The sequence below is a fragment of the Pleurodeles waltl genome, chromosome 1_1, assembly GCF_031143425.1.
Source record: "Pleurodeles waltl isolate 20211129_DDA chromosome 1_1, aPleWal1.hap1.20221129, whole genome shotgun sequence".
Classification (NCBI taxonomy): Eukaryota; Metazoa; Chordata; class Amphibia; order Caudata; family Salamandridae; genus Pleurodeles; species Pleurodeles waltl.
This window is the reverse complement of record NC_090436.1, coordinates 995,228,194-995,254,006: the sequence shown is the minus strand read 5'-3', so window position 1 is coordinate 995,254,006 and position 25,813 is coordinate 995,228,194. Positions and strand designations below refer to the sequence as shown.

The following is a 25,813-nucleotide window of genomic DNA, read 5'->3' as shown; positions in this document are numbered from 1 at the left end:
TATAAAAATAGAGAATATTTATTTGAGTAAAACAAGACCAAAACATCAATAATCCAATCAGTAGAAGTCGAGATATAGTTAAAAAAACATAAACTCAAAAATGTGCTTAGAAGTCATTAGCGGTCAAAAGATTACTTGAGGTTGTGAGGGACCTGCGCAATTCCAATGTTCGGCTGAGTGAGATGGAGGGTAGGCCAGCTACAGGACCAATGCAGGGTCTGCTGAAAAGTACTTTAGATGGAGCAAAGCATTGACGTTGAGGGCATGATGCGTTGGTTCCAGTCTATGTAGTCGGGTAGATGTGTCGTCATTTAGCCTCGCACTCCTTTGAAGCGAGTGCAATACGTCATCATCAAGCCGCACAGACTGTGAATCTCCTGTTGTTGAACAGCCTCTGCGTGGGCATTGCAGGGGTGGTGTGGGGGATGACATCAAAGGAACTCTATGAAGTGCACAAGGATCCCTATTATCCTAGCCTAGTCTGCCAGGCTATCCTTGGGGGGTAATCATACCTTTGGGTGGGGTTAGACTACTACCCTTTGAAGTATAAGTGTGAGCCCCTCCACGGAAGACCCATCAGTAGGCAGATAAATGCAGACGCAGCTTAGTGTCCTTGTTATGGCTGTCTGGAGGGAATGCGCAAAGGAGCTGTTGCCCAGCCCAAGCGTGTATTGGAGACAGACTGTCAGGCACACAGAGCACTGAGAGTAGGGAAATGCCCACTTTCTAAAAGTGGAATTTCTAAAATAGTAATGTTAAATCTGACTTTACCGGTAATTCCCAGTGCTGGTCTATGAGAAGAGTAGGCCTCACAGCAGGGAGAAACGACTTTGGGGAGGTTCACTACCAAGACATGTAAAACATGAAAGTACACGTCATGCTTTACATAGCACCCTTCCCTATGGACTACCTAAGGCCTACCTTAGGGTGACTTGTATGTAATAAAAGGAGAGTTTAAGGCTTGGTAAGAGGTTTTAAATGCCAAGTCAAAGTGGCAGTGAAACTGCACACAGGCTCTGCAATGGCAGGCCTGAGACATGTTTAAGGACTACTGAAGTGGGTGGCACAATTAGTGCTGCAGCCCCACTATTAGCATTTAATTTACTGGTATTGGCTATACGGTGTCCCACTTTACAAGAGACTTACAAGTAAATTAAATAAGCCAATTGTGTATACACCAATGTTACCATACTTAGGGGAGAAGCACCGGCACGTTAGCACTGGTGAGCAGTGGTAAAGTGCTCAGAGTCCTAAGGCCAACAAAAAGATACAGCAAAAACAGGAGGTAAAAGGCAGAAAGTATGGGGAAGATCACCCTAAGAATGCCAGGTCTCACACAGCTCTCTTAACTAAAAAGCATGAGCGCAGAGTATCTTCAAGATACTTTGACCCAGATACATTCCTGTTCGCCTATCAGTACTAAGGTCCCATACGAGTACAGCCACTCACCATTTAGTGGTCTCGAGCGTGTTTCTCCCTCTGTTGTCGAATGTTTAACATTGAAATAAAACATGAGCTTGATGTAGACTGGCTGCTTAGGGGCAGAAGAAGGAGTTGATTGTCCTTTTGATTATGGATACAATAGATAACAAGCTCATATCTATGTAATGCAAGTAGTCTGTTTGTTTTGTTGTGACCTCACTTTCACGAGCACTGCGCAGTTTTTCACCTTGTAGAAAACCCATATGTGATACGTTCTTTGCCTTATTTTTTTAAATATAGTTTGGTTTTTATTAAATGGTGTGTTGTTTTTGTAAGTCAATACATAACTTTCTAAGGGGAATCCTTGAACTCCCACCAAGCAGAAAAACGTTTCTGCGAAGGATACCCCCGACGGAGTCACCTGATAATTGTATTTGTAACAGACCCCGATGCTAATGGCTACCATGTTTACCTTGTGTATGTTTATCTGTCCACTTCGTAAAGGACATATCGCCCCTTCGAGATGTTGGTAGGTGATTAATGGCTTGAAGGTGAAATTGGGGTTGTAAATCCCTGATACCTTCTACAACGAACTGCAAAGAGGGGCCTCCCTTTAATGTCCCCTTTACTTTGTGCTATGTTGTAGGTTGCAAAATGTACTTTGCATGTCGGGATGACATTTCTGATTTGCAAAATATATTTGGTACTCTTGCCTTTTGAAGCCGAAGTGCCTGTGAGTGTGCAAATCGTAGGTTTTGTGACTGCGAAAATCCTTGATACTGCTGGCCCAGAGTCTCTAAACTAGCTCACTTGGGAAACTGGTCCTTAACATGAACTCAATTTTCTCTTGCACCAGGTTTTCAATATATATTAGCGCTGAGTGATGGAACAGACTTGGACCAAATTTACCGACAGCTCCTTTTCTTCGCACTATATAATGTTTGCATAATGTCAGTGCCACAGACAAGCACACTCCTCAGAAAGGGCTACACATATATTGCTCAATATAGGAAAAGCAGGATCTCAAATACAGAAGAAACATTCAAGTGTGGAAGTGTGTTGCCAAATATAGACCGACTGGTACCGCACCAGGGCAAGGAGAGGGACTCGAAGAGCTGGTTACAGATTAACTGGGACCTCATAGCAGTTCATCTATTCTAGCAGTACACCCTAGATGCCCATCTGTGCTTTCAGCATTTCCAGGTGCAGTCCATTGGTAATGCTGTGAAAAATCACCGAGACATAAGAGCAGTATTGATGCCACCAGTCCTTTGTCCCGAATACTCAAGTGATCACCCCATAGCTGCACTGTAGTGGTTCTGTGATGCACTATTTTCATTCGGGTGTTTTATAGGTGCTTAGTAGGGAATCAGTTTCAGTTTCTATGCAGTGATTTCATTGTTTGTTTCACACTTCTTGACAATTTTGCTCATGGAGTGTAAGGAGGTGATTGATTGAAGGCTTTGCAAGCCATTTCTGTCTAGTTTTGGTGTTTTCAACACGCCTAACAGTTCACCAACTTTAAAGAAACTTCTAAATTCTCCTCCATCTAGTAAACATTGATGGCAGGAAGTCATTGTGTTCCCAATAATTCTAAGCATTCATTGATTCAATTGCTAGACAAAAATATTGACCATACAGAAACTCCGACATTCATTAAACATTACTTAATTTTAATAATAGAGTTTAAAAAGTGGACTGTAAGCAGCATTGCAACAAAAATCAAGGATGGCAAGGTTCAATGATGAAAAAAAAGGCACAGAAAAATGTAATCCTAGTGCGGACTCCACAAAGAATCTCACAAATGTACTTGAGATAGTTGGTCCTGTGGAATTAACTGAATTAAGCCCATTGTAGAAGGAGCGCGAAAATTCCCAATTCTTTATCAGATGTAGGGAGAACTTGTATCTGTGTTGCTCTAGCTTGTCCCATCAGCAGACGTAATTCTTTTGAGCAAGTAGTTGCTTGATCAAGTCTGTACAGAGAATAACTCAATTTTGGCCTGTGGAAAAATTTGATACAGCTGTCCAATGTTAGTGTAATCCCATCTGTTAGAACAGATTGCCACATTCTCACCAGTTTATCAAGATTGTCTTAAACACGACTGTGGCATAGGGTTAAGTTCCTGCTACACATCCCCCCTTTTCACGGTTGTCGTACTTTGAGTTGTTGTTGAGACTGTACTTGTTGCTGATGTAGTGCTTGTTGCTGATGTGGTAGTCGGTGTTGATGTTGTGCTTAAAGTTGAAGCTGTACTTGGCACGGAGGATGTACTCACTGTTGAAGATGTGGTTGGAGTTGATGTGCTTTTCGCTGTTGGAGCTGTTGTTGGTGATGTAGCTGTGGTTGTAATTATCCTTGCTGTTGTAGTTGTCTTTTCAGTTGTGGTTGTAGTCACCACTGGTGTTGTTGTTCTCTGCGTAGTTGTTGGGGCTGTTGGTACTGGTCGTTTTGTCTGTATAATAATAGATATACAAAACTTTACATATAATATTGCTTGTAATTTTAATTTCTACGTTAAGCATTACGGCTATTCCTCCATTTAGAGTTTCTATTTCAAAGTTGAAATACATTGGATATTGCAATATATCTAGTGCATCATAGATGGTAGCATTTTCCAGTGTAGATCTAGGAGGCTACTTTCATACCAGATTTTCAGGATATCCATTTAAAGTAAGTTTTAATGCTACAAATCTAAATGAAACTCGATTAAATAACCAATGTCAATCCTAAAAATCAGATGTACCTAACCTTCCTGGACCTATGGGGCACTGAATGTCATATTGCATTTATTGCCCTTGTTGAAGGTGGGGAGGGGTTAGTCTCATTCGAGGTGGTGTGTTGATTTACTGATGATGCCCCTTCCCTCCCTTATTGTGAATGGTTCTATATAAAGTAAATGTTTGCTGAGTTATTTGCAGAGCAAAACACACACAGTTCAAGATGCTGAATCACTTCATAAGTAATAGTGAGGTGAAGGCATAACTTAGCTCAGTACAAAATTTTACACCCATTGAATAGTTGAAAAAACAAATTCTATTTTGCTAGAGGAAGTAATTTTTCAATGTCTCAGTCAGAAGCCTAATTACATTTCAGTCGTTTTATCCTGACCCGTGCGTAAACCCCTGTTCATGCATGGGTTTTAATAATGAATTGAATGATATTTAACATATCTGATGATTATCGGATATGTTGAATACCTCAACCTTCGTTTAATTTTGGCAGGTGAAACCTGATGAAATCGGATGGGAGAAATCAGGAGTGTAACAAAGGCCCCCACAAGCTCCTGTGATGTGGGCCAGCCCCCGAGCTCCAGGGGGCCCCCTCAGCACAGCACCTGCCCCCCCATGTTCTGTGCAGGCCGTCCCCCCTCCAGTTTTGTTACCTCACTGGGGGAAACCATACGGTAATTACTGTACCACGTGAATTTTTGTGCGTTAAATACCAAAATCCACGTCATTCCCAAGAAACTCGTAATAGGGGGGGCAGACAAACAACAAACCCTCTGGTATTGTTATTTACCAGGTGGGGAAAATAGCACCGATACTTCTAATCAGGCTCTAAGCAAGAATAATATATGTTGTATGCCCTTATATTTTAACTGTCCCTCCTAAGGAAAAAAGGATGAGATTATACACTGTTTACTAAAATGTTTGTAAATATATATATATATTCTTTACCTGTATAAAAATGATCGTCTTAATTTGAATAGGCAGAATATATAAATATTGCCTTTCCTTCAGAAAGAAAAATGGCCAATAATCACACATACCTATAGCAATGTACCCTAAAAACACATTGGCGACATTTAAGTCAAAGGTGTTCCCAAGACTGCAGACTGTTGAAAGGGATGCGTTAGAGGGGTAGGGCTTACATTACAATATTAATTCATATAATGAGGACGAAACTATGGGTGTGGTTTGAGTAGGTTTAGGCTTGTAGACCCACCAAATAGTAAAACCTTTTCTTGTTTTCAGAATGAGCGATAAATACGCAAATAAACTGCAGTGAAATGCATGATATGTGTAAATCTACTGCATTTGTAATCATTGTGGATATCCAGAAAACCTGAGTGGATTATAATCTTGAGCGGAGAATTCTAATTTTTGGAGATAACATGATAACCTTGTCTTTTCTTTTAATAAAATAAATAAAATATCTACTTACACACGGACGTCGTCTTCGGTGATGGCTGGTGCCTTCGATCTAAAAAAAAACAGGACAAAAGTTAGTCAGCTTTTGAATTCTTATTTTTTTATTGTGTGACATTCGCTTCAATACAGTTCTTAATTTGTGCTTGTTGTTTCCGGTGCTGAGCACCGGCACTTATTTTTTAGGGCCCAGGCTTATTCTTCTGCCTCAAGCATTTGCTGCGAGCAAAAGACACACATGGGAAAGAGGGAGGAAGAGAAAAACGAAAAAGCCTCACAAAGGGAGAAAGTAGAAAGCTGCAAGAGTGAGCTGAAGGGCAGGGAGTGGCTTTATACGGATTAAAGAGGCCCGAGAAGGTTTCAGGATTACGATGCCTCAGTATTCCGTGTTCACACATTTAAGTGCAACAAGCCGCGTGTTTAAGAGGAGGGCTTTGGGCACAGGCACCTTTTTATTTACAAATTAAGCACTACTTCAACCCCTCCATGCTCTTAAACACTCCTTTGGTTTAGGCGGCCGTTCCCAAAACCAGGCCCTGAATAATTTTTCGGGAAACATAACCCAATTGTGCCATTTTCAATAAAAAGACCGCAACGCACACGTTATTAATTCAATATTGTTGCTGTCTCGATTTGACTTCTTTCATTCTCAACACGTCTCTTCCTTCAACTCTTAAGCATCTAATTTGACTGCCCTGAGTCATCTCGGACCTTACGAGTGATATAACTGTCTTTCATGCACCTTTAGACAAACACCTTTAGCACGCAAGTACTACGTTCCAAGCTTGTCCTGACACTACACCCAAACATTCCTTTTCTTTTTTTTTAAACATTTTTATTGGTAATTTATACTGCACCAACAGCTTGAACCCTGGACACATCTTGAACACAGCCAATGAGACCCAGCGTGAAGAAGTGAAGGGAAATTGGAATAGAGGTGCATAAGATAGAAACGATAAAAACAAAGTTCCAAAGGCAACAGTTCTGGATTTCATGTCATAAGGGCTGAAAACAGAGTTATGGACAAATTCTGTAATGTTAGTAATAGTCGAAACAGTAATGGGTGTGGTGGCAGTGATGGTAATACTACTAATGGTAATGAGAGAGGAAGTAATGGTGGTTGAAATGGTAAAAAAGGTGGTCGTGGTAATGGTGGTGGTAATTATGCAAGTGGTAATGGGGTGATGGTACAGAAAGTGGTAAAGATGTTCGTGGCAAGGTTGGAGTTTTTAATGGTGATTTTATTGGTTGTGGTGGTATTGGCAGCGGTACTGTTAATGGTGGTGGTGGGAATTATGGCAGTAGTGATACATGTAGTAAAGCTGATGTGAGTCCTGCTTCTTACTTGATCCCGGAAACATAAACATTAAATGGGCCTCCTGCATTAAAGCAAATACTAAACTTTTTGCTTTCTGCCTATAATGCATGTATGGAATAAAGAATTTGATGTGTGACAATTCAGTGTATTTTTCAGAAGTAAAATAATCCCTCATATTTTGCAATGCAGCACTACTTAAGTGGTGAAATGGTACTCCAAACAGCCAATAACACAAAGTGAGAGAGAGAGATACTCCTCTGGATGGACCCAAAGCCAATACTGTTTCGACTATTACTACCATTACAGCATTTTTCCATAACTCCGTTTGCAGCCCTTATTACATGAAATCCAGAGCTGTTGCCTTTGGAAAAGTATGTGTTGGAAATGGCCCTTTTTGCAGGGATATTCACTGTAATTTTGCCTCTAACTTCCTGTTTTTGTATCCTGTGCTGCATTTCATTTTTGCTGATTTTAGGACTCCGGGCATTTTACCACTGCTGACCAGAGCAAGTGCTCCCTGTCTAAATTGTTTTGGTGATTGGTTTCTCCACAATTGGTATACTTGATCTACAAGTAAGTCCCCAGTAAAGTGCACCATGTGTGCCCAGGGCCTCTAAATCAAATGCTACTAGTGGGCCTGCAGCACTGTTTGTGCCACCGTCATGAGTAGCCTTGTAAGCAAGTCTCAGACGGGCCACTGCAGTGTCTGTGTATGCAGTTTTAAACTGCCATTTCGACCTGGCAAGTGCACACACTTGCCAGGCCCAAACCTCCCCTTTTACTATATGTAAGTCACCCCTAAAGTAGGCCCAAGGCAGCCCCATGTGCAGGGTGCATTGTATTTAAAATGTTTGACATGTGCTGGTGTGTTTTACAAGTCCTGATAGTGAAATACTGCTAAATTAGATTTTCCCTATTGCAAGGCCTATCTTTTCCATATGGTAACATGGGGATTGCCTTGAAATATCTTTTAAGTGTTATTTGAAATTGGGATCAGATTGAGATATGGAGTTTGGGGTCTCTGAACTCACAATATAAAAATGTATCTTTTGATGAAGTTGGTTTTTGAATTGTAAGTTTGAAATTTGCCACTTTTAGAAAGTGGGCATTTTCTGGCTTAAACATTCTGTACCTCTACCTGTCTGCTGAATACACGTCTGGGTCAGGATGACAGTTGGGCTGTTGGTGCATAGACTCTAGATAGTCACACAAAGGGAGCTGAGGTGCACCCTGCATATCCTGATGGCCCATCACCAGGCTGATGGGTCTTCCCGAGCTAGAGTGGTGGGAGGAGCTGACACTTGAACCTGAATATGACTTTGCCTGTCCTCACTCAGAGCATTCTCTAACCCCCTGGAGTGTGTCTGTGGTTAGGGCAGGGAAAGTAAGGGTTTTGTGCACTACAAATACTTCTCTTAGAGGTTTGCCTACTTCAAGGGCAGAAGTGGATATAAGTACTGGACCTCTGACACCCCATAGTTACAGTCCTTCTGGACTGAGGACATTTTGCCAGGAAGAAGAGCTAGATGCTGTATGATGGACTGCCACTCTGCCTATTGCTTTGCTGTGCTGTCCCGAGAGGGAAAGGACTGGGCATCCTGCTTCCAAAGGTTCTCAAGGGCTTGGACTGAGCTTGCCTCCTGTTAGGAAGTCTCAGGGACATCAAAGACTTCACCTACCAGCACATGGGGTCTCTTGCTGAGAGTACTGACTTGCCAAGTGGTGCCAAATCCAGTTTTTGGGCCCTTGAGAGTGAGTTCTGGTGTAAAAGGAAGAAACAGTGCATGGACCTCCAGAATGACTTCGGAACCGGCACCTCTCTCTGACCCTGCAACGCTGCCTGTACCAGAGCCATAACCCCGCTGAGTGGAATGACCGTGACCGACGTCACAGGTCCGACGCCCCTCCAGTGCCTTAGAAGTCCTGCCACAGCGGGAGTCCAGAGCACTGTGTCACCAACGTCCGTGGCACCCGACACCAATTCCACCGCAGCACCTGTGGCCCCATGGTGTGATTGCAACATTGCAAAAATCAATGCCTCATGTCTTGACCTGCTGGATCCATCGACCCTGCCTTGTTGTAAGGAACCAATTCCTCACCAACAACGCCGCATCACCGCACCTGCAACTGTAAGGAACTGAGGCCTCACCTCCCCAGTGGCAGCAAGGAACCGACACCACACCAACTCCAGCAACGCCTCTCCTCCCTGACCCGGTGCAACAATTTTGTTTCCTCATCATTTTCCAAGGTACTGTAACTGGAGTCCGTGCAACTCTGCACTCCTTCGCGAGTGGCGTCAGACTGTTGGAATTGACTCCGTCAAGACGTTAAGATTGGAGCTATTGTGTTTCTAAGCATTATACTAAGATTTAATCTTTGAAAATGTGCAACTTTACCTGCATATGTTGGATTTTTGTCATTTTGGTCTTGTTTTACTCCAATAAATATTGGCTATTTTTCTAAAGCTGATGTGGAATACTTTTGTGGTATTCTCACTAGGTTACTTTGTGTGTGTTCAAATACTTTACACATTGCCACTGAGATAAGCCTAACTGCCTGAGCCAAGCTACCAAGGGGGTGAGCAGGGGTTATCTTAGCTGTGTGACTCCCTAACTCTTACTAGAGTGAGGGTCTCTACTTGAACAGGGTGCAACCCACTGCCAACTAGAGACTCCATCTCTAATAGTATGTATATTTTAAAACATTGGTAACAAGACTTGCAGGCAGCTGTGAGTGAAGCCAGGCCTAAAAGCAATAGGAATACTTCAAATTCTTCAGCTGAAGGGCCTTCACAACGTCAAGCAATGTTCAATCTTCCACTCTTACCTATAAATCCCTTGAGTAGGATAGTATCCTCAAACATTGTATACTCGCAGTACAATGTTATTCCTGCTTGTATACCAGTGGTCTTCAAACTATTTAATGCCGCGCCCCCCCAGTTGAAAAATAAAAATCTTTGGGCCCCCCCTCAGAATTTTTCACAATTATTTTAGAAAGATGGCAATGTTTAAATATGTCTAAACCTATTTAAACATTGCAGTTAGGTATTGTTACCTTTTTAAAACTGCAATAACATGCTTCTGCTTAAAACAAAGGCATGTTATCTGTATAATTTTTCTTCTGGCCAGAGTTTGGGGCCCCCCCTGGGATCACTTGAGGCCCCCCTAGGGGGGCCCGCCCCCCAGTTTGAAGACCTCTGTTGTACACCATTAGTAGCTAGATGAAGAAATGCACATTTATCTTTCTGTCACCACCTCAAAATCCTCCAAGAATATTGCAAAACTACTGATCAGTTAGGATACATCTCAGGTGGATACATCAATACTTGCTGCAATCCTCTGTGAAGACCAGAAAATCCTGTCTATAAGTAAAAGTTAATATCATATTCCAAATTTATGGGAATTTAATCCATGGGTCGAATAAGGGGTGAAATTTAGATGAAGGCCATGTATGAACTGTGTACAATGCTTCATGGAAAGTGAGTAACAACATTTGTATTAAACACTTTTACAACTGGGAAGCCTTTGGCATAAGGTGAAGACTGGCTGTGAGAGTACAAGGTTAAAAGGGCTAACCAATTGCTTTATGCAAGGATGATGCCAGTATGATGTGCAGTTGTTCGATGGAGGAAGTCTCTGGGGTTAGGGGTTTCAGATGTTTGCTTCCTAGAAGGTGACATATGAACACTTCTAAAGTGTTAGCTGTAAACGAACAAAGGTTAGGAGGGCTAGCTTGAAAGGGAGCTGACCAATATCTTCAGGGGGAAAGCTATTATTAGAGGAGAAGCTGTTGTGGCATCTGGGCCAGAGGCTGCCGGGCCCCACAGACTCCTGATCATTACTGAATTTTTCTATCCTTTTACTGATGAAGGGGCCCATTTTAATTTCCTGCACAAGGGTCCTTGACACCCTTGCTACACCACTGCTTAATACTCTGGCTTTGAGAGATAACTGAGACTGAGGGCTTGATTTAGATTTCTTTTTCACAACAGAACAGTGAAGGATATCCTGTCTCCCAAAATATAAATCCCATTGTTTCTTATGGGATTTCGATTTTGGCGGACAAGATATCCGTCACCGTTGTGACAGAGTAACCCCTCTGCTGAAATCTAAATCAGCCCTAAATATTGGAAAGTTTCACAGGTATGTTCTAGATTGATGCAGTCCTGGATAGCTAGCTAGCGGGGAGGGCTTGGGGCATTTGGAGATCATTGTTCTTGTTAATTCCACTGGTGAGTAAAGTGTTGGATTGATCAAAGTGAGGGGTCAAGTCAAACCCAAAAGGTGAAACCCATCTCTTTGCCCAAAGAAAAAGGTTTCTTCATCAGCTGTGTTTAGCTGTAGCCAGCTGAACTTCAACCTAAGTTCAATGCCAGTGTGGCAATGCGGCTGATGTTCGAAGGAATGAGACTTGGTGGTTGCATGCAGATGCAACTACATGTCTTTGTTGTAGGAGGGCCTTTCCTCAGGAAAGTTCTTGATAATGGAAAAGAGATGGAGCTGTGGATACTGACCAGTTCAAGTGAAATAATACATTTCTGAATGTAAGAGGGAGGTCAGCAGACTAAACTGGCAAGGAAGGTGCGCAATTTGGAAACATATATTTTAATAGAAGATATTAATACCAAGTAAGAGCTGTCTGGTTGATCTTGGCCACTGAGGCAGGCCTCTCCAGGAGAACCGGGTAGTAAACTGAGTTAAATATTATGAAACCATCAGGAAGAAGTAGCAAAGACTTGAGCCCATCAAATGCCCAATGCATTAGATTGCACTAAACTTCTCACGGAGATTGCAGTAGACATTTTAACTAAGAAAGCGTTTGAATGCACATCATTTATGGACTATCTTCACCACTTCAGGTACAAAGGGGGACTGTTTAATTTTATAAATGTAGAGGTTCCTTATTTGAATAGCATTAATTTCTGGATTTTATCGTATTTTATGCACTTTGAAATAATTGACCGATAATGGATCTCTGGCACAAGGAGATGCACTGCTTTGCCCAAGAGCACACCATTTGTTTTTCAGGCACTGTGATATGAGGGATACAGATCCAGAGCAGAACATTCATGCACCAGACCATTTTTATCATCGGCGTTCTCTGCCTGTACCTGAGATTATCTTGTAAGAAGCAAGGGTGACCACAAAGCCTTCTGGGATAAGAAGCGCTGCGGCGCGCCTGCAGGGTTAGACAGGTCTCCACTGATCCCAACCACAAGCACATCACTCTGAGCCACAAAAACGTCAAGACGTGGAATGAGGCACTTATCACTTAACACCGGCCTCTTTCAAGAACATTGCACGACACGTTTAATTTCCGACATGTTCAAAAGTACTTTAAGAATATTTACCTGTGTGCAATGCAGGGCAACCAAAAGAAAAGCGAGGGCGTACGAGAGTTTCATCTTCATAAGGTCAAGTACCTGGAATTGAAATTAAGTATTTAGAAACACGTTTGGATTAGTCTGCTTTAATGCAAAAATACCCCATTGTGTTCTAAGGAGACCACAAACATACATTATCATATTCCCATTATGGACTGTGAAACAACCACCTCAAACCATAGCAATTATGTGCATTTCTTTTCAGCACAGAAAGCAGTTAACCACAATGATGTTGCCTCTACACTGTAAAGACAGTGTATCACATTCCGTACAGATCTCCGCGGAGACGCCTACCCAGGTCTCTGGGGTCCTGTTTGCCGGGAATAAATTGTTAATGATTCTGAAGTACAGAAGGGCCACAATGCCTGTCACTACACATCACTATATGCCAAGATAGCCTAAGGCATCAAGCAATGTGACTTTGGGCGCCATCTTGCTTTGCTGACATAGCATGTATTGCGTGAGAAGTTGTACGCAGTAGGGCTGATAAGGGGCATCTTCAGCATGCAGAATAATTCAATTATTTCAGTTCCAGAGACATATGAATAATTCGTACAACGCTGTGTTTCATCTAGTGAAGAGGCAAAGAGTGAGGCCATTTCTAACCCCCCCTCCCCCACAAAAACAGGAAGAGCATATTTTTTCAACAATGCACTAGTTCCCCCATTTACCTGCTTCACGAAACAGACCCTTTTCCTTGCAGGATTGGACTGTGGTGACAGGAGCTCTTCCAGACTATCTTCCAGAGGTCTCTGAAGAGTGTGTAGAGAGCCAGAGTGAAATAAGCGCTTTTTGAGAATGCGCTCCTGGCCTTGCCTGCGTCAGTCCTGATACAGGGACTTATGGCTCGGACGGAAACAGGTCCTAGCAATCCCAGTTGGAATCAAGTTTGGATTAAGCCTGGTTCACCAATGCTTAATGGAACGTGCTGGTAAGCAGGAGCGGCCAGGCTCACTCCACGTGAATCACTGAAGCCAGGATTGGGAGGGATTTGAGTGAACATGACACATCTGCAGCAAACTGAAAATTAAAGTGATATCCCTATACAGGAACTCAAGTTAATACTGATCAAAAATTATGTCTGCCCCCACACAAGCATAATCAGGAGCGCAGCTTGGTCAGTAAGACTGGGGGGGGGGGTGTGATTGTCAGATTTTCCAACAATCATCACGTTGGCATATCATTTTAAAATACATGATACGGCAAATAGGGAGCATGACAGGAATTAAGAGGCAGAGGAAAGAGAGAAGACAACAGATTGGTGGGGATACACATAGAAAACAAAATATTTTGTAAAATAACCAACATCTTTGAAGACTTACAAAACAGATGGAGGGAGAGTGTATATATGTGTTTTTGTCTGTTTGTTTGTAAAAATTCTTGTTGCATTCTGACAGACACCTCACCATGCCCGATTGAAAGCAGCTGTACCCAACTATTTACCACAAAATACATTTACTAGGGGGGTGTAACACCGCAAACGCCTCCCTGAAGCAATGCCCCTGAGCAAAACACTGGAGGAGGCTAAATTATCTGCAGAAAATTAATTTCATACAGAACTAATTTCTGGTCAAAATATGGCTACAAGTCCACCTTTTAATAATACAATCACCACTCCAGGAGTGGTTTGTCGAGAAGGCTTCAATGACATTATGACATTATGAAATGTAAGTGGGAAAGTACGAAATTGTGTAACAGGTTAAGGGAGGTGAAACCCAACTCAAGCAGCAACCACAGTTCTTGTTAGGGTGAAACACAAGCAAACCACAAATTAACTTTGCTCAACCCTCTGGTAGCTTGGCACAAAAGCAGTCAGGCTTAACTTGGAGTCAATGTATAAAGTACTTATGCAACACTTCAAATAGTAATAAAGTGAAAATACAGCACAAGAAATATCCCACAGCAAATTTTAAAAAAATAGAGTAAAATGTAATAAATGATTTGAGACCAAAACAACAAAAAATCCAATCAGTAGAACCAGAGAATTGCAAATTCAAATATTTAAGGTGAGTATAGCGCTTAGAAGCACAAAGCAGCACTCATGGTTTTCTGGTTCTCCTGGAGTCACTTCAGCTTTGGATGAAGGGTGCAGGTCCAGTCTTCCTTCTGCACAGCAAAGGAGCTGGGCAGCAGAGTAGCAGTCCTTCTGGCAACAGAACAGCACAGCAGTCCTTCTGTAGTAATCACAGGTCCAGAGGTATACTGAAGATTTGAGTCAGATGGTCCAATATTTATACCTGGTTCCAACTTTAAAGTAGGAGAAAGGTTCTGGAGGTTTTCCCTCCTATAGATGTTTGGAATTCACTACCTCCCTGCCTTGTTCCCAGCTTGTCTGGGGTCACAAAAAGCTAGTGTAATACCCTTTGTGAGAGTGCTCAGGCAGAAGCTGATGTGCAAGTTTGGTAGGTGATAGCTCTGTCCCCCTATCATGTCAGAGATGGCCCATTCTGCCAATAACTATTCCCTATTTGTGTCACTGTCTGGAAGCATTACAAAAAGACCAACTGCTAGCTACACCTAGTCATGTGACACAGGAGACTGGATGGAGGCATCAAATGATTGGGGCAAGAAAATGCCAACTTTCTAAAAGGTGCATTTTCAAATTTGTGACCTAAAATGTGACTTTACCATTACAGAGTGGTTTAAATAAAAATTCTTTAGACACCAAACTCGAAATCCTCACCTGCTCCCAATTAAAAAATTATAATTTATTAAACGTAATAAGATAACACAATGTTAGGCTATGAGAGAGATAGGCCTTGCACTGGTAAAAAACTAATTTAATAATTTTTCGCTACCAGGATATGTAAAACTTAAAAGTACATGTCCAGCTTTTTTAATACACTGCATCTTGTCCATTGGGCTGCTCATGGGTTTCCCTAGTTGTGACTTAAATGTATTAAAAAGGAAGATTTCATCCTGGCAAAAGTTTGTTTTGCCATGTGAAATTGACATTTTAAAACTGCACACACAGACTGCACTGGCAGGCTTGATACATGTTTAAAAGGGCTACTTAAGAGTGTGGCACATTCAGTGTTGCAGGCCTATAATTTACAGGCCCTTAGTACATGTCGTACCCCGTTACTTTGGACTTGCAAGTAAATTAAATGTGCCAATTGGGTGTAATCCAATATTACCATGTTTAAAGTTGAGATCACAGTCACTTTAGCGCTGGTGAGCAGAGGTAAAGTGCATAGAGTCCTAAATGCCAACAAAAATGGGTTCAGAAAAAAGGAGAGTAAAGGGAAAAGGTTTGGGGATGACCCTACAGTAAGGGCCAAGTCCAACAGGGACATAAACTTTAACATCAAAGAAAATTACAATACTGCTGCTGACCTGTGAACCAAAAGCTTTAATTTTCACAGGCAGAATGGTTTTAGCAGTTTCAGAAGAGGCAAAGTCAACATCAAACTTCAAGAGGAATCATAATTTAATATTGAAAGCCCATTACTAGAATTGAGGTGTGTACCCTGAATATTGACCAGAATTTCAGTGGAACACAATATAGAGGACAAAATATTGAAAATGACATTATTGACAGATTAGTCTAGATTTTCTATACCTAAACCCACAGATGTCGACCAATGCGATCTGCATATATCTTCAAGGTACATAGATGTGGAGTTAGAATAGTAAATCTTTAGTTACCAATATGTATTTTCCTTTCAATACTTTGTCCCTTGATATTCTGTCTTTGATATCTTTATACCACAATATTCTGGGTGTCGATATTCAGTAGTACAACCCAGGGTGGAAGGAATACCAGGGACTGTTGAATGCAATTTTCTTCTGATTGCCAGAATTAATCTATTTCTTAATAGTGGATGGAAAAAAATGAAAAGGACTAACAAGAAAAGTGTTTTGTGGAACCATACACAATTGAAAAAGAAGAACAGAAATTCTTGCTCATCCCATAATCCCTGGCTCACTACTTAAGCTTTTCCAAAACATGCAGCACGATTTGCGGCCGTGTAACTGTGCCATTTTAATTGCCATTGACCCTGGCAACAAACAAGACTCAATAAAAAATGTGTGCTGATCCTGAGGAAATACAATTTTTGCTACTGCTTCCCCTTCAGATAGGGCCTTATGATTATTGTAGGGACAAAGTTGAATCCCCTGCTGATAACAACGTAAGAAAATGCTTATTATTGCCCTGCCCTAGATCCAAACCTGGCTGCATGATCCATTGTGTTAGGGAGCTTACTCTAAAGGCTATAGAATTCCTTACCTTCAAGAATTATTGGGTGTAAGACCTTGAAGAAACACACCTGGCCATTGGCCCTCTTTTCTGTCCCTTATTCTAAGGATGTATGTGCATTGATACCATTGTATCATATAAAAACACAATGAGATGAATGATCCTAAAGCCATCAATAAATATTATACTAAAGAGCAAGTGGCCTGGGAAGAGGACCTAGAACAAAAATGAAGATGGCTAAAAACCTATGATTCTAAACACAGGCTATCTTGCTAAGTCCAAAGTCTGAGTCGCAATTATGGAGTGAAGATAACATTTTGGAAGTCTTGGTATTGATACCCAAAATCAAATCCTTAAAACAAACTAGGAGAGTGATTTCTCACTCTACCATACCCTTCAAAATCCATCTTCAGTAATGGGATCCTTGCTTCACCCCTCCACCCCCCACCCAGGAGGCCTATTCTATCACCAAACGGAAGAGCATATTTGTAAATGAAGTCATACAAATATTAAAAGTCATCTGGGCATCTTGAACACTGATTTAGCATTATTTAGGAACACATCTGAGATCTTTCTGCTACACACATAATATTCCGAGGACATACCTCACCCAAGAAACGGTTCATAGACTGTCTCAACCTTTCAAGGCACAAGTGTTTGCACAAACCTGTTTTTTAAAATAGTTTGAATAGATGTTGTGGAAGCTATACACACATTTTTCACTAAATTGACTTGTGACACTAGATACATCAGTAGGGTATGTTGTCAGCACCGGTTTCATATTGTGTATGCATATCGTTTAATCCATGAATTGCTGGTTGTAGGTCCAGATGAAAGAACCTTCTGGTTACAAATTGCACACCAACGTTTTCCAACCAGTCTTTAATTTTCCAATAAAACCTATGTAATAATAAGCCACCTCACAAAACTTCCAATCTCAAGGGTCTCATAAACATTTACCTAATACATGTTTATTAACCAGGGCACTATTTGTGGGGAAAGATCTGGAAAAAGGTGTCCGGAACCACGCCTGCTTTGTTCACACAAGCGGAACGACGCTTGCCTGATCAACGTAGGCCTTTTTCTCTTCCTTAACCATGCATGTGATGAACAATGCACATGCGTGGTTAAGGCAGAGAAAAAGGAAAATCCATCGGGAGAGGACACGGTCAGGTAAGTGGGGCTGGGACAGGGTTCGGGGTAGTTTTAGGGGTGGGGCAGGGGGTGAAAGGTTTGGGGTGGTTAGTTTTTTTTTTTTTTAAGGGGTGGGGGGTCAGTACTATGGTTTTTCGGGCGGGAGTGGGGGGTCGGGGTTATTTGTTTTTTAGAGGTGGGGGGTCGGGGTAATGTTGTATTTAGGGGGTTGGGTTTTTAGGGGCGGGGTTGGGGTAATTTTGTATTTAAGGCAAGTGGGGGGTCGGGTTTTTGGGGGCAGAGTAATTTTGTATTTGGGGGTTGGGGTAGTTATGTTTTTGTGGTTGGGGCGGGTTTTTAGATGTGGGAATCAGGGTAATTTTGTGTTTAGGGTGGGTGGGGGGTTGGGTTTTTAGAGGGGGTGGGGGCTGTGGTAATTTTGTATTTAGGGTAGGCGGGGTCAGATTTTTAGGGGCGGGTGGGGGTAATTTTGTTTTTAGGGGTTGGGTAGTTTATTTTTAGGGGTGGGGGTCGGTTTTAGAGCTCAGGGTGGGTGGGGGTATTGGGGTAGTTTTTAAGGGTGGGGGGTCGAGGTACTTCTTGTCAATTTCACAGTGCCATTTTTTTGGGCCTTCCTTCCTGCGGCGGAACGCCCACCCCTTTCATACATTATACCTGGCACATTTATAATGTGGCACAAAGATTTATAAAGTGATGCAATGCTAGCATTGCACTACTTTGTAAATATGGCGCAGAGTGATGGCCTGTGTAGCGCTGCCATAGTGTAAAACAAAATGACGCCATGGCAGCGCAGGAGACTGAAACTGCTGAATTTCCTGCTCTGTGCTATTCTTCTGCTGGAAATAATTACCCAGTGTAGTGTATTTACCGGGGCCAATAAATAGTGCCTATTCTGAATTTTGTGTGGAAAAATTAGACATAAAATGTTGAATCTGTGTTTACCACACCAAATTCTGCATGGTTTGCCTTTCTTTCGGCTGCATTCCCCCAAAATATCTTGCCAGGTTTTCTCTGGCGACATCTATCTTGGGGGGAATTGGAGGGGAGGCATGATGTATTTACAATTGATGTAGGTATTCCAAACTAGGGTAAAATCCCCTGTGGTGAGTACACTGTACTTTGAATTCCAATCTCTCAAAAACCCTCATTTGTGGCGGGATCAGAATGTAGCCATAAATCAGAATTAGGGCCTTAGAGGTGAGCAATAATGAGAAATATACTATATTGGGAGGCAGGACATTCGAAGTCCCTCTGTAAGTTACAAAGGATGTTTTTAAGCCTGAGTAGAACACTCTCTACTTGGTTTAAGCGTTTTACTACAGGCAAAATGTCTCAGTGGATTTTATGTTGGATGCTGACATCTGAGGTGGCATGCACGTCATGAGGGTGAGTTACAGCAAGGTCAAATCAGTCTTTCACTCTTCAGATGCTGCTAAACCTAATAACATTAGCTTTATTATTTACAATGCTTAGATTAAAAAAAAACAAAAAAACATCCAAGTAATTATTTCTGAAAGGAGAGCTAAATCTTGAGGAAATCCACCATTGGGTTTTCCTCTATCATGGGAATGGTATGGTAGAGGCAATTTCACTGGTGCTGAGTCCTTAAGCGGTTGCAAGGCAGCTTTGTACACCATAGTGCTTATCATGTTAAAAAAAAAGGAAACGCAGTGTCCAAAGTTTTTCCTAGGAGTCCCAGTCAGAATGCAGGAATATCTACACATGATCCCACTTTCTGTCTCTTTCTACCTCCAGCCTACACATATTTCCTGCCTCTTTATCTCACTTTTCCAGCTTTTTCTCCAACCCCATCTCTTCCTTTGTCGCTGTTTTCCTATACTTTTCATCCTCCTTCTTTATCCCTTTGCCGCTGCTTCCACAAATTAAGCACTTGGGCCAGATGCAAAACATTTTCATTTACAAAAAGTGGTCTCAAATTGCCCATCAACTTTAGGTGAATGGAAAATAATTTTGCAAATCGACCGAGGTCGAGTCTCAAAATTCTGAATTTTAGTGGGTCTCAATCTGACCTCCCTCATCAATCTTCAGGAGGTAGGTGGAAAATTGCTACTCATTACAATTGGATGCCATTAAAGGGATGATAGTCTGCTGGTGTCAGCAAACCATCATGACTGTGATGGCATGTAAATAAACTTTTGTTATGCAGCCTGTTTTCCTTCTTGGAAACAAGGTTGTATTTTAAAAAAAAAGTTTGTTTGAGAGTTGGCTGTGGGCCCCAGGACGATGCCTACTCCTAGCAAACCTTTTTTTATAGTCTGAAAGGAAACGTTTTCCCAAAGTGACCCCTTCTCTTTTACAAACATGTTACCACCCCACCTTTTCAATGTTGTACACCCGGATTTTAATCAGAAACCATAGTGACACATACTGTAACGCTTCACTAGTATGAAGGGACACTCTAAAGATGCCCCTACAAATAGCGATTTGTTCTGCTTTTCAGAACCCATTATGCGATTCAGCATCATGTTACTGAATCCAAAAACGGGTCGAGTATAATAAAAAAAAGCAATTTGGCAGTTGCAAACCCATTGACTTTGGGAATTGCAGATTTCGAGTCTGCAAAATGGCTTTATACATATGGACTCACGTCGTCAATATAAATCAACAAAAAAGTATACAATAGATGTACTTCTGTGAATGAAAAAAATATTTCCAAACAAGGTTATCATGCCCCCTTGTTTTTTTAAAGTAACTAACCCCTTGTACATGATCACATTAAAGTAGCCAGGATATAGTCAAATGAGTATCCTTAAAATAAACAATATGTGCACCAGTTGGTATTAAACATTTTGTTAATAGAGGTCTAATACGTTTAGAAACCTTTTTTTCCTTAAACCAAGTCAACTGACATTTATATGGCCTCAAACCCCAGAGGAATCCAGGCACCATATGCAGAGCCAGGAAGCAACAGTCCGACGCGACCCTCTGGGTGTAGCTATCAGAGGGGCAGCGGGTGCAGTGATGCCAGGGCCTATAACCCCAATTACTGCTGTCCTTTACCACCTAGACAGACGAGATAGAGGGTATTTGCCTTGCTTTTATTGGGGTCCATGACATCCTTGCAAAGCCAGGGCATGACCGTGATGGTGAAGCTTTTTGATCTAGTTTTAAAAAACCTACTCATACATTCTTCGTCGTAAGGTTTTATTCTGTGTTCAGGATCAGCAACAGGAGAAGCTGTTGTCTACGCGGCTTAGGCACTATGGATAGCCTTCAAGCATGTGAAGAATATATCCAATGCCTCACCACAGGAGGCCAGTGCTTGCCAGCTCATTCCTCCACTGTGACAGTATTGACAATGTGAATCAATCTTGGTTAAGCAAATCTTTACGCGTCCTAACTCTTCTGGGTTGCCAGCTGGTTTTATTAAAAATCTGACAGTCACTTGAAAAGTGGTGGCTTTTTTGGGGAGCATCAAGTCTAGGGTTCAGACACAGTAGAAATGGGGTATGGAAATGCATAAGGTGTCAGTGTAGCTTTAGCATTTCTTGCTTTTTGCTTTTTTTGTTTTAGATCGTACTTTATTCAGACCCTTGAATCTTTTTGTTGAGGACCTGGTGGGGACCCAAAGCTGAGGGACCTTGGACCTGTTGACTGAGCCTTCATAAGTTTTTGATTTAGTATTTCATATATTTTATGTGGTGAATTCATTTTTGAGTTTTGTTCTGATTTTTAGATTCCTTGTTTGGATCCCACCTTGATTCTGAACATTGCTGCGAATTTCGAAGATTAAACCTTGAATATTGAAACCACAGTATTGATGGGACACAATATCGAGAACAGAATATTGAAATTAGATATAGATTTTCTTTTCCTAACTTCACCTATGTGTACCTACCTAGTACATATATCTTCAAGATACGTAGATATGGAGCTAGGAATAGTAAATCTATGCTTGCCTATGTGCGCTTACCTTTTGGTATTTTGTCCCTCGATATTCGGTCCTCAATATTCTTTCTATCTCAAATTTGTTGGTGTCAGGAATCAATAGTACAGTCAGAGTCAAGAGGTACACATCATAGGAGCAAGGGCTGTTCTGTGTTGTTTTACATTCTCTGGCCCTGACTAAAAGTGAGCCAGATAATTATGACCCCTGCACCAAGCAATGGATGCACAATGAACAGAATTATAAGTTGCACATAGTTTACACCACCCACTAATTACCATTTGTGATAAACTCCACAACCTCTCAATTTTTCTATTTTATCAAACTGTCGTGTTATACTACTGGAAGAAGCATATAAAATACTGTGGCACGTGGACTTTGGTGTGGAAAGCACCAACATCTGCATGTTAGGCCCATTGTGTACTTATGCCCGTTGAATGAGGACCCTCCCTAGTACTGGATTTCACCAGGGATAATAATTATGGCACCACCCCACCCTCTTTGATGTACTGGTTTTTATGACCTCTCTCAGCATCCTCCCGCAATTTATTGCACCAGACTTTCCTGCCTCCGCATTCTACATAGTTCTATACTTAGGGTGGTTGTGGGGCTTTTAGAGAATGTAAGTGGTCAGTGATTAAATATTTCAGTCTGCGTGTGTATGTGTGAGTGTGACACAGGGGTGGGGTGGTCAAGCTACCCAACCTTTATCAGCTATTCACCTAGAAAGAACCCCCCCTCCAACAACCCAACCTTCAGGAGTCGAGAGTTACACGCCGGAGCGTAACACAGGCCCCTCCCAACCATTCAGGGGCCCCGATCATTTGGTTTTACTGCACCCGCCGCTCTAAGTATTCGTAACTGATGCAATAAGGTGGGAAGGTGTCAGCTCTCTGTCCCAGAGGTGTTCATACCTCGTGTACGTCATGCCGCCCAACCTCCTCCCCTCGTCTGCTAACTTTCATTGTCCATATCCACAACACCATAACAGCTGAGCTGCCAGGCTTGCTACTGTTCCAAATAACCAACATCTATTTAAAAGCTGAGAGCATTTTTACATCTAAAAAATTAAACACGTGCAGTAGATGCAGAGAAAAAAACGAGAGTCAAATTATTAATCGTAAGAAAAATAATCTTTGAAATGAATGTAAATTTATCCTGAAATCCACTAACCTTGAATGACCTGGAGGAAGTGCAATATGAGCTGCAGTCACCTTATCACCTTGTGCGCGGTGTTCACCTTGGACTGCGGAGGCTGACCCAACCTTCCAACATTTATACCATGCAGTGAAACCAGCGTTGCAACAGGGGAGCTATTTTCACCGACTGAAACGCAGGTTCGATCCCACATCCTGGAAACATGCTTTTGTTATGGTTAAAGGTTTCTGCCCTCAGCACCCACACATGATCTGCGGCAGTTTTTCATCCGGTATGACTAACTCTTACAAACCACTGTTCAGTTTCGTTTAGGCTACATTGAAATTAGTATTAAATAAAAATAAAAAAATAAATAAAAAAAGTCACATTGACTCTATATCAGATATTGCGCCTCTACTTTCCATGGATGGCCTGCAAAGAGCCAAGGAGGGAAACGAGGTTCACGAATCCCAAGCAGGTCATTCATACTTTGGAATCCAATGTTTAAAGGCGATTTATGCTGCGCAGCAACTATGGATGTGCAAATATATGGGGCCTAGTGAAATAATCGGATTCGTTTCAATCTTCACAGATTTGCGATTTTTTTCACAGATTCGTTCCTCCATAAAACCGAGTTGTATGGTTGTCGAAATGTGTCTATTGAGGCAACACGGTGAATTGGTTCATATTCTCCTCGCATACATTTTAAGGTCTTCACAAACAAACCTTTCAAAACATTTTTTCACTTATAATAATTGCATTTTAGGTAATGCACATTCTTTGTAAAGTATAGTTTTGTGGAGAATAAAGTCAGTGTAGATGCAATTAGTGAGGGTTTCTACAGGTTAATGTGTGTACGCAGCAGCAGGGACTACTCCTCTGTTATGGCGAAGGAGCATTGTCCTCCTGTTAGCCGAGGCAAATGAAAAAAAAAATGCTAATAACAGTTCTATTATCATTTTATTTTTCCTCAGGAGCCGAGTCTTGTGGCGGGCCATTGGAAGAATGGTGGAGGAGTGGTATACAATGCTGTCAGTGCGCATGTCAGTTTGGCTGCCCGTTTTAGGATGGCCAAACCGACATGCGCACTGACATCTCTCCGAGCCAGCTGGATTGCTGGGTGGAGATCAACAGCGGGCACAGGCTCCCAGTCCCTAATGGGGCATAAAACTGTAGGGGAGTCTGGGAGCCTGTGCACAGCAGAAGAGCAAAGAGCGGCGAGGGGCAGGTAACTTCCTTTTTTTGATTTGTGTTTTATTACTGGCCCCCTGCGTGACCCCACCAATTTTCCCTGACACCAGCCGCTATTGCTCAGTAGGCTGTAAACTTGCTGCAATGAGCTGGACTTCACCAGACCTGTTCCGTATGTTTCGGGGTCAAGGATTCAACCCTGTGCCCTATTACATCTGACCCAGGAATGTATCTGATACTTAAGTGTGCTGGACTACCTGGAGATCAGATTAGAGTACCCTTCATTTGGTTACTTTTTATTTTGTTGGTTGCCTTACATTTTGTGTTTGAAACCTGAGGCTGCCTAGCACTGGCTCAGCATAGTCTTGGGATGACAAAACGTAGTGAACGACAAAACCAATAAGTTGGAGAGCCGCATTCGAGAGTGCCATACCATCACACAAGCAATGCAGTGATGGAATGGCACAGTGTGCTGGACTTGCTCAAAGTCCATTCTTTGGCTGTGAGGAACAAAACCTCATCCTAAAGACAGAAAAATGTCAATGGTTAATAATGTTAAGTTATACTTGCATAATTTACTTAGTGCTAGATTTATCACGCAACACAACGCAGCAAGAAAACCTGCTTCACTGCGGTATGTGAAAGGGAGAGAGCAGGAACGTGCCAAAATTACAGCGTATTCCTGGTTTCTGACTGCGCTGGCTCACAATCTGCTGCATAACGCCAATGCAGGCACCCTTGCACCATGGTGCAAGGGTGCTTCCATTGCAGCAGGATTGTTTTTTTCCTCGTTATAAGTGTGATGCAAATTGCAGCACACTTAGAAAGAGTTAAGAAAGAGATGTAAATATATGTCTCCTCATTGCACCTCCCCTGGGACGGTGTGGTATTTTAATGCATTGCCAGGCTTTCCACTCTAGGTAAATCTGGGAATGCACCTAAATCCATGAATGGATGTGTGGAAATACCCATGGTCCACCAACGGAACCCCTTTCAAGGGCAGAGTAATGTAAGGCAGCAACAACAAACAAAAGGTGGGTATTCACAAAACTGACTCAATTTAGAGGTTTGTTTTTAGTAATCTGAGCCTTGATAAGGTTGAAAAAATATTGACTGAGAACAAGCTGCCATCATCCAATATTCTGAAACATGACCCTTGCTCAAATTGCAAAGAACAAATAAAGGTAGGCCTGAGGAACTGCAATAAGTTGAATTCCGTACCTTAAAGTTCAGTCTATTTTATATTCCAATACTCCAGTTTGAGGTGTCTTGGAATCCTCAGTTTCCAATGTGCAAATTGCTGTACTTTGTGTGGATACAAGGACGACTTGATTGAACACGTAATACTTAATTTGTTAACCTCCATCCCTCTTAGATATAAGCAGGAAATATTTAAAGGAGGCATTCATCAAAGCCAATTCATGCCCTCACCATGCACAGTTTTGTCGTCAATGATATTATTGCAAATGTTGCAGTGATATTATTAATGAAGTCATAGAACATGTAAAAACTGATGTAATATGGGGAGGGCACTAGTTATAGTTACCTTAAGGAATGAGTTATAGTTAGTTGAGATAACTGTAACTAGTGGATTTCAGTGGTTCACATTTTCACCTAACCATAACGTCCCTTCAACCTTTGATTTTTTCCAGTGAATTTCTAAGGTTTTTTTTCTCATGCAAAGTAGGATATTGTTACCGTACCTAATTATAACACCACTTTAAGCTTTGTTTTTTCAGTGAATTTCTAGGTTTTCTTTCAACGCAAACTAATATGCTATTACCGTACGCAATGCCAACTTCACACTGTGCATGGCCATCCGCCGTGTGCAGTGTGGAGTTGGCTACAGGACCTAGCATGTGCCAGGCCCTGCCTCCAACCTCCCCTGAGGGCAACCAACCCTTGTGCAAGGTATGCAGTTAGCTACGGGCAGCCAACTCAAGGCCGT

General features: G+C 41.9%; 1 protein-coding gene across 1 annotated transcript; it reads right to left on the bottom strand.

Annotated features, from left to right (window-relative positions):
• LOC138287173 (salivary glue protein Sgs-3-like) lies at positions 1 to 22,778 on the bottom strand. The gene is made up of 4 exons (XM_069227547.1): positions 22,711 to 22,778; positions 12,242 to 12,313; positions 5,590 to 5,628; positions 1 to 3,877 (listed from the first exon to the last, which is right to left on the bottom strand). The coding sequence occupies exons 2-4, from the start codon at positions 12,299 to 12,301 to the stop codon at positions 3,551 to 3,553; spliced, it is 426 nt and encodes a 141-aa protein (XP_069083648.1). The 5' UTR covers positions 12,302 to 12,313; positions 22,711 to 22,778; the 3' UTR covers positions 1 to 3,550.
• Positions 22,779 to 25,813: the final 3,035 nt, after the last annotated feature.